The 14,108-nt window shown below is 36.0% G+C and overlaps 1 protein-coding gene across 1 annotated transcript in view; it reads left to right on the plus strand.

Moving 5' to 3' along the window:
* The window catches only part of GUCY1A2 (guanylate cyclase 1 soluble subunit alpha 2), a 273,648-nt gene extending 261,344 nt beyond the window's left edge, over window positions 1-12,304 (plus strand). The window contains exon 8 of the mRNA XM_081543221.1: window positions 11,910-12,304. Within this exon, the coding sequence (XP_081399347.1) occupies window positions 11,910-12,117 (208 nt within the window). The 3' untranslated portion in view covers window positions 12,118-12,304. The remainder of the gene's footprint in view (window positions 1-11,909) is intronic.
* The last annotated feature ends 1,804 nt before the right edge of the window (window positions 12,305-14,108 follow it).

A 14,108-nucleotide genomic window follows, 5' to 3' on the forward strand; every position in this document is an offset into this window, starting at 1 on the left:
AATTGATCTACTTATAGACTTCAGAATGCCTATTTTCAATGACTGTGAGAGACCCCTTCTTCAGTTCAAACCAAGTTACCTTCTAACCAGTGATGTGTAAACAGCTCATCATATCAGGAGATGTACAATGGAGCAGGATACAGTAGTGGCTAAGTGAACCAGAATTAGAATGCCTTGGCCTTCACGTTAAACAGAAAACCATCTTTTGTGTTTGTAATGCTAAAACACTGTGTGTTTAATGCGTATAACAAAAATCACAGTGAATATAGGCATACTATTCAGAATTTCACTTTACAATTTAGAGGAATGCATGTTTCTAGTATATTGAGATGCATGGAAAAACTGAAGAAAGATTAACCTACTTGGGTATATTTTTCTTTGCATGTGAAAGTTAATAGTTACTGTGTGTGTGTGTGTGTGTGTGTGTGTGTGTGTGTGTGCGTTCGCGCACACACTCAGTCTTGTCTGACTCTTTGGGACCTCATGGGCTGTAATCCTCCAGGCTATTCTGTCAATGGAATTTTCCAGGCAAGAATACTAGAGTGGTTTGCAACACTACATAGAAAATCTGCTTCTATTCCTTGTCAATATTATTATTACATAAGCATGAGATATTATATTGTAAATATTTATGCTTCTTAGTATAGATACTTAATAAGGGGAAATACATTCAAAGGGCTTCAGAAAATTCTGTCTAGTATATATAGAGTTTGGTTTTTAAAAAATCAAAATGCTCATCTGCACTAGTGATTATATTTTTTAATATTTTTGCTGGTATTTCTTGTCCTATAAGTCTTTTAAGTGACTTTATTGATCATCTTATTCTTCAGAGAAGCACCAAAGATAGTAAACACTGTATCTTACAAAATAAAAAAAAGTTAGCAAATACAAATGGCAATAGTGTTTCCAAAATGACAAATTAAGCTGTGACTCAAGAATTATATTTCTGGATGGGGTGGGGAGGGAGGTGGGAGGGGGGGTGCAAGACGGGGTGACACATGTGCGCCGGTGGCTGATTCATGCCGATGTATGCAAAAACCACCACAATACTGTAATTAGCCTCCAACTAAAAGTAATTAATTAATTTAAAAAGAAAGAATTATATTTCTATTTTTTCAATTACAAAGACTAATATTCACATTATCCTTTTAAAAGTGTCAATAAAAGTCACATAGAGCAACATTGATTGGGATATTCTACTTAAGGACATTTTTATTTTGCTCTTTCTTCCTTTGTCTCTTTGATGTATCAAATAACATATTCCCTCAGATAATATAATTCTGAAGATTGGAAATCATAAGACTTCCTAATTTTTAAAAATAAATCTGGTTGACTTTTTTGACACTTGGAATATTCTACCTCAATCATTCCATATATTTACCACCACAGTTAAGGTAATAATAGTGAAGTCTTTGAGGATAAGACTATAATGTTATAGTTATTTTTATAGTAAAAGTTGTATATATTTACCTATTATTTCACTTCTGTAAGTCTAATTGCTTATGGTTGTCAGAATCAATACAAAAATATATAAGTAAGTATTATGTAATAATGGCTAACTAGTGCTTCCCTGGTGACTCAGTGGTAAAGAATCTGCCTGCAGTACAGGAGACATGGTTCAGTCCCTGGGTATGGAAGATCTGGAGAAGGAAATGGCAATCCACTCCAGTATTGTTGCCTGGGAAATCCCATGGACAGAGAAGTTTGGTGAGCTATAGTCCATTGGGTTGCAAAAGAGTAGGACACAACTTATCAACTAAACAACAATTTTTCATAGATATGAAATGAAAAGTGGGACTTGCAATTTTGACATTCTTATTACAGTTTGACTGACTGGCATAGGTTTGGTCTATATCATAAGACTCTAGATTGAACGCAGAAATATTGCTATATTAGGACACATTCTTTACTCTGTATGAAGGGTGTTTCTCTTTTCCCATGACAGTAATGCTACAAAGTTAATTACTTAGTTTAGGGTGCAGAATTTAAAGACATGAGTCTGTTTCATGTCAATAGTTCTAATTTGGCAGATATCTATTAATTTCACACAAAAGAGGAATTTCAATGAAGTACAAAAAATAGCTATTTTATTGGCCATAAATATCTTTACAAATAATACCAAGTTTAACTAAATTCTTCATATTATCTAGATCACTATGCAGTGAAAATTAGTTACTAAAATAATTGAGCATAATTCCCTCTAAAGCAAGAGGGAAATCGAATGCACACCTTTCTCTTCTTCACTAAAAATGGCACCATTGTAGGTGCCTGGGTGGTAAATGTTTATTTAGCAATTAATAATGAATAAAGAACACTTTCTTTATTTAGAATTTTCTAGATGTTCACACTTGAGCTAAAAAGTCTAAGCTAAATTTTTAAACATTTTTTGACTATGAAACCAATTAAGTGAAATTTGATTTAAATATCTAAAGTAGAACATAGATAGATACAGTATTGTTAAGGTATTGAGTGATGGTACACTATTTAAGTAAATATTAAGGTTAGCATGTTTATGAGTTCCCTGACATATTTTCTAAGCATACTTGTGGGGAAATTAACAGGATGGTGCCAGTCAGGCTCTCGCCCCATGCTCTCATGCCCTCTTGCCCCATGTTCTGTAAACAGTGACTTTGCATGGTTATGTAACAGCTGAGATCACTTATAACACTGCTCATGCATGTCATATACTCTCTTGGTCATGGGCTACTTTGTGTGGTGTGCCTGTATGAGCTTCGCCATGAAAGCCCTGGCTGTTGCTGCACCGGGACTACATTGGAGCGGCATCGTGGTTATGTCGTATGAGGTTAAGCTGTGGCTGCTGCTACGCTGCTGGGTCAGCCGGGAGAGAGGCTGTGTGATGGCCGCCAAGTAAGCCACGAGAGAATAAACACGTCTGCAGTTTCCACAGCTCTCAAGCCTTCTTCCGGCCTCTTAGCTCAAGCCTTGCCAACCCTGCATTCAGTGAACAGCGCACACAGTGAGAAACAAGACAATCGGCATCACGAACACAAGCAGTGATGCAACACTATTGTGTGTACTTTTCTGGAAAAATGTTTTTTCTAATACATTAGATTTCCAAAGTGACCCATAGTTTGGAAGATTCCTTAATTGTTTCCGACTGATTAAATAAATGAATGGGTAAACAAAAAAATATCAATATCAGGAGACTCAAGTTCACCTTAATTTTCTGCCTCTAATTAGTTTATGACCCTAGGTAAGACATGTGAATAATCTTATCTCTGTTTCCTCATGAGTTAGAAAAAATTCAGTAGGTCTATATTATTTCCAAAAATTGTACACTAAATCATGGAAAAGAAAAAGGGTATTAGTGGAAGAGTAGTGAAATCTAACGGAGAAGGCAATGGCACCCCACTCCAGTACTCTTGCCTGGAAAATCCCATGGATGGCGGAGCCTGGTAGGCTACAGTCCATGGGGTCGCTAAGAGTCGGACACGACTGAGCGACTTCACTTTCACTTTTTCCTTTCATGCACTGGAGAAGGAAATGGCAACCCACTCCAGTATTCTTGCCTGGAGAATCCCAGGGACGGCGGAGCCTGGTGGGCTGCCGTCTATGGGAGTCGCACAGAGTCGGACACGACTGAAGCGACTTAGCAGCAGCAGCAGCAGTGAAATCTAAATAAAGCCTTCAGTTTAGATAATATTACTAGCATACTATAATTGATTTCTTAGTTATGACAAATAAATACCAGAGTTATGCAGAATGTTAACACTAGGAAAACAGAGTAAATAGTACAAGGAAATTCATTGTACCATCCTTCCAAAACTTCTCTAAATCTAAAATTATTCCGATATAAAGTATATCTAGTGAGGCTGAGAATTTATTTTATTTTCAACTTAGATATATGCTATTAGAGACCCATTGCATACTTTTGAGTCTGCAAGCAACATGATGAAAGAAAAACTTATTTAGAGGTAATGTTTCACATGGAGGGAATGGGGAAAACTAGAGGAAATATAACTATTAAAAGATAATATTATGGTTCCAGACTTGAGCTAAGACTGAAAGTGGGAATAGAAGGAAATTTTCTAACATATGAATATATTTAAAGAAATAACTAACAGAGCTAACCAGGCAAAATCACAGAGCCATTCTATGTATTGTAATGCCATTTTTACTAAATTTTAAATATAATAATGCTTTGTGAACTTATTTTTTTCTTTCAAAATTCAAGATTTGGCAGGTAATCAAACTTTTCTAAGTCAATTTCTGTTTATCATTTTTTCTCATTTATGCACATTGCTCTTTAAAGGAATTTGCAAATTTTTATATTGCATTGTTAATATATTGGATTGTTATATTAAGTAAATAAGTATGTTTCAATTCCTCACAAAACAAAGAAGTTTAATTTCAAAAAAAGACCATAATTTTTATTATGAGAATACATTTTAAAAGGTAAGAAAATAGAATATATTGGGAGAAGTCATCTTTAAACTTTGTTTTTGTCCAGTCACTAATTCATATCTGACACTTTTTGACTCCATGGACTCCAGCATGCAAGGGTTCCCTGTCCTTCACTATATCCTGGACTTGGCTCAAATGCATTTCCATTGAGTCAGTGATGCTATCTAACCATCTCATCCTCCGTTGTTTCTTTTTTCCTTTTGCCTTCAATCTTTCGCAGCATCATGGTCTTTTCCAATGAGTCAGCTGTTCACATCAGGTGGCCAGAGTATTGGAGCTTCAGTTTCAGCTTCAGTCCTTCCAATGAATATTCAGGGTTGATTTCATTTAGGATTGACTGGTTTGAGCTCCTTGCTATTCAAGAAAATCTCAAGAGTCTTCTCCAGCACTACAATTCAAAGGCCTCCATTCTTTGGCACTCAGTCTTCTTTATGTGCCAACTCTCAAACCTATAAATAATTATTGGAGAGTCTATAGCTTCAACTATAGAAGCCTTTGACAGGAAAAGGATGTCTTCTCCTTTAAACATGATTTCTATGTTTGTCATAGCTTTCTTTCCAAAGAGCAATATCTTTTAATGTCTTGGCTGCAGTGATCATCTACAGTGATTCTGGAGCCCCCCAAAAATAAAATCTGTAACTGCTTCCACTTTTCCCCATTCTATTTGTTATGAAGTGACGGAACCAAATGCCATGATCTTAGTTTTTTTAATGTTGAGTTTCAAGCCAGCTTTTTCACTCTCCTCTTTCACCCCAGCAAGAAGCTCTTTAACCTCCTTCACTTTCTGCCATTAGAGTGGTATCATCTGCATATCTGAGATTATTGATATTTCTCCTGGCAATCTTGATTCAGCTTGTGATTCATCCAGCCTAGCACTTCACATGATGTATACTGCACATAAGTTAGATAAGCAGAGTGACAATGTACAGCTTTGTCACACTCCTTTCCCAATTTTGAAACAGTCCATTGTTCCATGCCTGCTTCCAATTGTTGCTTCTTGACCTGCATACAGGTTTCTCTGGAGACAGGTAAGATGGTTTGGTATTCCCATCTCTTAAGAATTTTCCACAATTTGTTGTGATCCACACAGTTAAAGACTTTAAATTAGTCAATGAAGCAGAAGTAGATGTTTTTCTGTTACTTCCTTGCTTTTTGTATGTTCCAATGAATGTTGGCAATTTGATCTCTGGCTCTTCTGCCTTTTCTAAACCCAGATGGTACATTCTTGATTCACATATGTTGAAGTCTAGCTTAAAGGATTTTGAGCATAACCTTATAAGCATGTGAAGTGAGTGCAATTATATGATAGTTTGAATATTCTTTGGCATTGCCCTTCTTTGGGACTGGAATGAAAACTGACCTTTTCCAATCAACCTTCCTGACTTAAGACTATACTAAAAAGCTACAGTTATCAAGACAGTATGATACTGGCACAAAAAACATAAATATAGACCAATGGAACAAGATAGAAAATCCAGAGATAAATCCATGCAGCTATGGCCCCCTTATCTTTTACAAAGGAGGCAAAAATATACAAAAGAGAAAAGACAGTCTCTTCAACAAGTGGTGCTGGGAAAACTGGTGAGCTAAGTGTAAAAGAATGAAATCAGATCATGTCCTAATGCCATACACAAAAATAAATAAGAAATGGATTAAAGACCTAAATGTAAGACCAGAAACTATAAAACCTAGGCAGAACACTCTCTGACATAAATCACAGCAAGAGACTCTATGACCCAACTCCTAGAGTAATGGAAATAAAAACAAAAGGACCTAATAGAAGGGTTTTTCACATAAAGGTAACTATGATCAAGGTGAAATCAATCCTCAGAATGGGAGAAAATAATAGCAAATGAAACAACAAACATAGAATTAACTCCAAAGTATACAAGTAGCAGCTCATGCAGCTCAATACAAGAAAAATAAACAACATAATGAAAAAGTGTGCAGAAGACCTAAACAGATGTTTCTCCAAAGACATGAAGATGGCTAGTAAAGAAGTGAAAAGATTCTCAACATCACTCTCTATTAGAGAAATTCAAATCAAAACTACAATGAGGTATCACCTCACACCAGTCAAAATGACCGTCATTTAAAAATATACAAACAATAAACAAAAAAATAAATAAATAAATAAAAATAAAAATATACAAACAATAAATGCTGGAGAGAGTGTAGTGAAAAGGGAACCCTCTTACACTCTTGGTGGAATGCAAATTGATGCAGCCACTGTGAAGAACAGTATGGAGATTCCTTTAAAAACTAGGAATAAAACTCCATATGACCCAGCAATCCCACTACCGGGCAAAGAGCCTGAGGAAACCATAGTTGAAAAAGACACATGTACCTCAATGTCCATTGCAACACTGTTTACAATAGCTAGGATGTGGAAGCAACCTAGATGTCCATCAACAGATGAATGCATGAGGCACTTTTTTACACAGACACAATGGACTGTTACTCAGCTATAAAGAGGAATGCATTTGAGTCGGTTCTAATGAGGTGAGTGAATCGAGAGCCTGTAATACAGAGCAAAGTAAGTCAGAAAGAGAAAGACAAATATCATATATTAATGCATACACATGGAATCTAGAATGATAGTACTGATGATCCCACGTGCAGGGCAGCAAAGGTGACACAGAAATAAAGAACAGACTTTTGGACACAATGGAGGAAGGAGACGGTGGGATGATATGAGAGAATAGCATTGAAACATACAAATTACGTACGTAAAATAGATGGCCAGTGGGAGTTTGCTGCATGACACAGGGAACCCAAAGCTGGTGCTCTGTGACAACCTATAGGGGTGGGTGGGAGAGGGAGATACAAAAGGGAGGGAACATATGTATACCTGTGGCTGATTTATGATGATATATGGCAAAAACCATCACAATATTGTAAAGCAATTATCCTACTTTACAATTAAAAATGAAAAAGAAATTAAAAGTAGAACTATCATATGACCCACAAACTCCACTTCTGGATGTTTATCCAAAGAAAACAAAAACACTAATAAGAAAAAATATATGCACCTCTGTGTTCTTTGCAGCTTTATAACAATGACAAAAATATGAAAGCAAACTAAGTGTCAATCAGTAGATGAATGGATAAAGAAATATGGTATATACATACAATGGAATATTACTCAGTTATAAAAAATAATGAAATCCTGTCATTTGGGACAACATGGATGGCTCTAGAAGGTATCATGCTATGTGAAATAAGTCAGACAGGAAAAGGAAAATACTGCATGATTTCATTTGTGTAGAATCTAAAAAACAAAACAAGTGGCCAAACATAACAAAAAAAAACGGCATTACAGATACTGTGAACAAACATGGTTACCAGAGAGGAAGATGTTGGGGGCAGGAGAGATAGTTGAAGAAGATTGAGAGACACAAAGTTCTCATTACAGAATAAATGAGTTATGATTATCAAATGTACAGGGTGGGCAATATTTCAATAATTATGTAATATCTTTATATGATGACATATGGTAACTAGGCTTATCATGGTGATTATTTTGAAATGTATAGAATATCAAATCACTACTGTGTGTAGCAGAAGCCAAAATAGTGTATTGTAAGTCTCCTATACTTCAAAACTAAACAAACATAGAAAAAAAGATCAGATTTGTGGTCACCAGAAGGGGTTGGAGGGAGCAGAAATGGGATGAATGCAGTCAAAATGTACGAACTAAGAGTTATAAGGTAAATAAGTACTGAGGATGTAAGATAAAACAAGAAAAATGTAATTAACAGAGCTGTATGTTGTATTTGAAAGTTGTTAAGAGTAAACCCTCAGTTCTCATCAAAGGGATTTTTTTTTCTCTAATTTTGTATGTTTATGATATGTTCACTGGGCTTCCCCGGTGGCTCATGATAAAGAATCTGCCTACAATGCAGGAGCTGCAGGTTTGATCCCTGAGTCTGGAAGATCCCCTAGAAGGGCATGGCAATCTACTCCAGTATTCTTGCCTGGAGAATCCCATGGATAGAGAAGCCTGGTAGGCTACAGTCCATAGGGTTGCAAAGAGTCGGACACAACTGAAGCGACTGAGCACGTATGCATAATATGTTCACTAAACTTATTGTGGTGGCTATTTTATGGTGTAAGTAAGTTCAGCTGTTCACCTTAAACTTATACAGTGCTGTATGTCAATTGGACTTCAATAGGACTATCTAAGAAAAAATATCTTAGTGTAGTTTTATTATTTATTGTAGGACTAAGCTTGATTAGGAATGAACAGGTCTGGATTCTACTTCCAGTGCCAACAGTGCCTTACTCCTGGGCATATATTTGGAGAAAACCATGATTCAAAACATGCAAGCACCACAATGTTCACTGCAGCATTATTTACAACAGCCAAGACATGGAAGCAACCTAAATGTCCATTGACAGATGAATGGATAAAGAAAATGTGGTAAATATATGCAATGCAATGTTACTGAGCCATACAAAAGAATGAAATACTGCTGACTGCAGCAACATGGATGAACCTAGAGATTATCACAAAATGAAGTCGGCAGAGAAAGACAAATATCATATGATATCACTTCTATGAGGACTCTAAAAAGATACAAATTAATTTATCTACAAAACAGAAATACAATCAGAGACTTCAAAAACAATCTTATGGTTACGAAAGGAGAATGATGAGGCAGAGTGGTAAATTAGGAGTTTAAGATTAACATATATACACTACTTATATAAAATGGATAATCAACAAGGACCTACTTATAGCACAGGGAATTTTACTCAGCAGTCTATTATAACCTATGTGGGAAAAGACTCTGAAGAAGAACCACTTTGTTATACACCTAAAATTAATGTATCATTGTAAATCAGCTATACCCTAATATGAAATAAAAATTAAATTAAATAAATAACTTGAACAAATAAGAATAAAATATTTAAAAAAAAAACCTTTTACAAGGCTAAATACTTCAACTGTCATTCATAAAAGTGAATCTAGATTGCTCACATTTTAAGAATTCTTAATACTGCCAACTATTATTTTCAAATAATATTTTTATCCATTAAGAACATTTGAGAAGACATGGTTTTTCCCTCTTTAGTATAAGGATGATTACTGTTGTGTAACGATCTTACATTTTTCAAACATTGCTTGTTCTCCTTGCACTAACTGCTTTTTTGACTTTGCCTTCTCCCTGTCACAATGGTTCCCTTCTTCTCAATCTATCTCTTATCCTGCATAATTTCAATCTCCTGTTAACATTTACCTGTCTTAGGAAAATGAGTTGTTTTTAGGGAAAAGGTGATAGGTTTAGCTCTACTGTGCCTCCAAATAAAGTCTAAAGTTTTAATTTCAGACTTCAAAGTTTGTGTTAACCTACTGCTTCAGCTTTAACTCTCACTCTTACCTCATTCTAAAATAAAATCCAATGATTGGAACATGTTGATCCCAATCATAATTTTCTTGTATCTAAATCTTTGATTATGTTGCTCCCCACATTCATTTGTTGAAGTTCTGCCCATCTTTAAGTACCATTTCATTCATGAAAGTTTAATAGCCCTCCCACTAAAAACCCTCTCTGAACTTCAACACCTTTGTGGATTCACCTTTTTTATGGCATCTAGCCTTTTGGTCATTTTTAATTAATTAATTGATGTGTGTGTGTGTGTGTGTGTGTGTGTTAGTCGCTTATTCATGTCTGACTCTTTGTGATCCCATGGACTGTAACCCACCAGCCTCCTCTGTCCATGGAATTCTCCAGGCAAGAATACTGGAGTGGGTTGCCATTCCCTTTTCCAGGGGCTCTTCCCAACTCAGGGATTGAACCGGAGTCTCCTGCACTGCAGGTAGATTTTATACCACCCAAACTACAAGGGAAGCCCATATGTGTGTGTATGTGTGTATGTGTGTATTATATATATATAGGCTGTGTTGAATCTTAGTTGAGGCACTTAAGATCTTCATGACATGCAGGATCTTCCATTGTAGCACACATGCTCTTCGTTGCAGCACATGGGCTTCTCTCTCACTGTGGTATGGGCTTCAGAGTGCATGGGCTCAGTTGCAGTGAGCAGGCTCTCGAGTTGAGGCACACAGGCTCAGAAGTTGTGGTGTGCAGGTTTAGCTTCCCCACAGCATGCAGAATTTTAGTTTCCCGAGCAGGGATCAAACCTGTGTCTTCTGCATTGGAAGCTGGATCCTTAACCACTGAACCAACTAGGCAAGTCCCTAGTCTGTTGTGTTATATTACTTTTATATTACTTTTATATTACTGTGACTTATCTTTGCCTGTTCAGTTTTTACTTTCTGTTTCTTTTTTCTGTGTCTATGTCTGTTGACAAAACTTTAAGCTTCTTAGGTTGTGTTCTTCCTATCATTATATTCACAACAGTATCTAGGATACTTTTCTAGGGCAAAAATTAGCAACCCATAAGAGTTGTTGAATTAAATTGAATTGCTGGGGACTTCCCTGGTGGTCCAGTGGTTATGAATTTGCCTTACAATGCAGGGGATGTGGATTTGATCCCTTGTTGAGGAACTAAGATCCCACATGCCCTGGAGCAAATAAGCCTGGGAGCTGCAACTATTGGGCCCATTTCCTTTGGAGTCCAAATGTCACAACTAGAGAGTCAGCATACCGCAAGGAAATATTCCGCATGATGCAGTGAAGATCTTGTGTGCTGCAGCCAAGACCCACTAAATTGAGTCAAATAAATAAATAAATAATTTTAAAAATTGAAATGCTAGGACACTTTTCTATGTATGGCTATTAAACTGAACCTTAGAATTGAATTGGACAAGAATAAATCTCCAATATTAGTATACTAGAAAATTGTCTTTATCATTGGAAGAGTCAATCTGTTTGACAAATAAATGCTAGTAAGTTTACAAAAGATGTATTGCTAGAAAATAGTAACCAGATATCACAGATACATTGAGTTATGACTGTTCTACAAAGCTAAAAACTTGATTTATGTGAATGACACATAGGATTTAAAGCTTACTCAGAGCATATAAAACATTGAAGGAATGTTCCAGAATTTAGGCAGATTTTTTAAATAGAGTAAATCTTGCATGTTTGAATAAAAATGTGTATTATGCAGTTTCTTTAGCCTTTTGTTTAGGGAAAAAAAATTAAATCAACTTTGAACAAATATTTTCAAGTAGTAGCAGAAACAACTTTGCTTTTTTAATTTATTATTATTGGGCTTCCCAGGTGGCTCAGTAGTACAGAATCTGCCTGCCAATGCAGGAGACACAGGTTCAATCCCTGGGTTGGGAAGACCCCTGGAGGAGGAAATGGCCACCCTCTGCAGTATTCTTGCCTGGAAAATCCCATGAACAGAAGAGCCTGGGGGACTACGTCCATGCACTCGCAAAGAGTTAGACACTGTTGAGCACACATACACGCACAGTCTTTTATAGGCTTCCTGATTCTCTAAAGTTGGTGTCCATTTTTTCTCATCTCTCCTGCCCATATGATTCACATTATATATTTTCTTCTTAGATTATTAAAACGAGAAGAAAGTTTCACATTCATTCCTCGGTCCCGTGAAGAGCTTCCAGACAACTTTCCAAAAGAAATCCCTGGGATCTGCTATTTCCTGGAGGTAAGAACAGGTCCTAAGCAGCCAAAGCCTTCTCTTTCTTCGTCAAAAATCAAAAAGGTTTCCTACAACATTGGCACTATGTTCCTCCGGGAGACAAGCCTCTGAGACCTGCTGCAGATCAAAGACTCCTCCAAAAAGCACAAGCCCAGAACATGGGTCATGACAGAAGAATGAAGAGAGAGATTTCTCTTTCACAGCTTTGTTGAGAACAAACAGTGGAATTTCTGTTATGTCAGGCAATAATCCTGGAAAAAGATGGGTGATGACTGTCAATAAAAAACCTGGAGAGCAAGGGGGCAATGTATTCGTTCTTAGGAGTGATTTTGGTCATATATATATTATATATGTATAATACATATATATGTATTTTAATTAATTACAAATACGGGGCCCATTCAAAACTAATCAACAGTCCATGTTTTCTTGTTTGTCACACATATAGGTATCTTTATATATTTGTATTGCTTTTGAAAGCCAGTTTTGATTATATATTCCTACATTTAGTGAGTTGGTATGAGAGGAATATTTTCTAATTTTGTTTTTCTGAGCAGACATTTCATACATATATCTTGGCAGTGTGGTAAACTTCCCAGCAGGAAAAACTGTAACTGCAAAATATTTTAGGGATATTACCTATTTTTATACATACCTCTATATAATTTCATGCAGCACTATTAGATTTTTCAGAATATGCTACTGTATAGTTGATACATTATATAATCCTAACATATAAGTTAAATATAGTTTCACTTAGACTTAAACATAACCTAGGATTTCAGATGCCAAGAAAGCGTTGTATATCTACTTAGTAATTATATCTTTTAGATTTGATTAATGTAGCACAGGATCCAAAGGAAATCGAATTTCCTAATAGCAAACGTATGTATCTGTAACCAAGATTAAAGATCTTTTTGCTATTTTCTAAGAAATAGCAGTGAAAATAAAATGCTTTGCTACACTGGACCCTTTCAACTTAGCACTTCTAAATATACATAGTTTTTACAATATACTGAATTATAATAAACAGCATCCTACTAAATGACATGTAAGTCTTTCCCTCTTGCCCCATCACCTTCTTCAATGTATGCTTCCTAAAGGCTAACTGCCACAGTTGGGGATAAATTACTAAACGCTGGCATTAGTGAGAAAGAAGTGTAGGTTATTTTGCCAAGTATGTTGTTTATTCTTGCATAATAAAAACAAGGGAAAATGTGCTTTATGAATTTGAGATTTTTTAATGTTCTTCCGTAGTTTATTTGATGTGACTTTTAAATTCAGTGAATCACCTTCATTAACACTGAACTATGCCTAGCCTTCATACTTAGTAATCACAGTAGTTACAGATAGGCTTCCATTGCATGTTCTGATTAACAATGCATGAAAATATTATTACAGACTCACCCTGAAATTAGGAGCACAGTGTGTCCATAATTTTCCTAATTTGGTTCAGATATAAAAACTAAGTTTCTCTTCAGTCTAATTAGTTGGAAAATATTGTTTCCTTGAAACCTTGTGGTGGCCAATTTCTTACTCCAGTAGGTATATTCATTGGTAGCTTATGTCTACTGAATAAAGCACATTTTTCTGTTTAGGGTTTTGACTGCATTATGATTTGGTTATCACATAACTCAGTTAAGGAATATATTAACTAGTGTCCAATGTAGTCTGTGAGGGTTAATTAGTGTTTCCAAGCTCCCTAAGTATACAGCTGGAAAATATTTTGATATGCAAAATATTTGTTATAATGGTTATCATTTTTATAATTATTGAACTCTCTCTCCTTGGAGCATAAGAGGACACTAGTGTGACACTCTTCATGTGGAGATAGGACCTAGATCCTGAGCGCTCTGAATCCTTGCCTGTCCCGCCATTCCTTGGATCTAAGCCTCTGTTTTTAACTACATCTGAGCAAGAAGACCAGGGTGTTTATAGGAGGCCGTGGAGGCAGAGGACAAGGTGCTCTCATACAAATAATTACTCACAAAAGAATTTCTTTAGTGGACTAGAAGATTAACACTTCTTCCATAGGGAATAGGGGGCAAGCTTACAGTCAGCGGGGAAAGAATAGGCTCTGGGAGCACTTTAATCCTCCTGCT

This window comes from Giraffa tippelskirchi, chromosome 11 (assembly GCF_054371585.1).
Source record: "Giraffa tippelskirchi isolate mGirTip1 chromosome 11, T2T-mGirTip1v1.2.pri, whole genome shotgun sequence".
NCBI classification, from domain to species: Eukaryota; Metazoa; Chordata; class Mammalia; order Artiodactyla; family Giraffidae; genus Giraffa; species Giraffa tippelskirchi.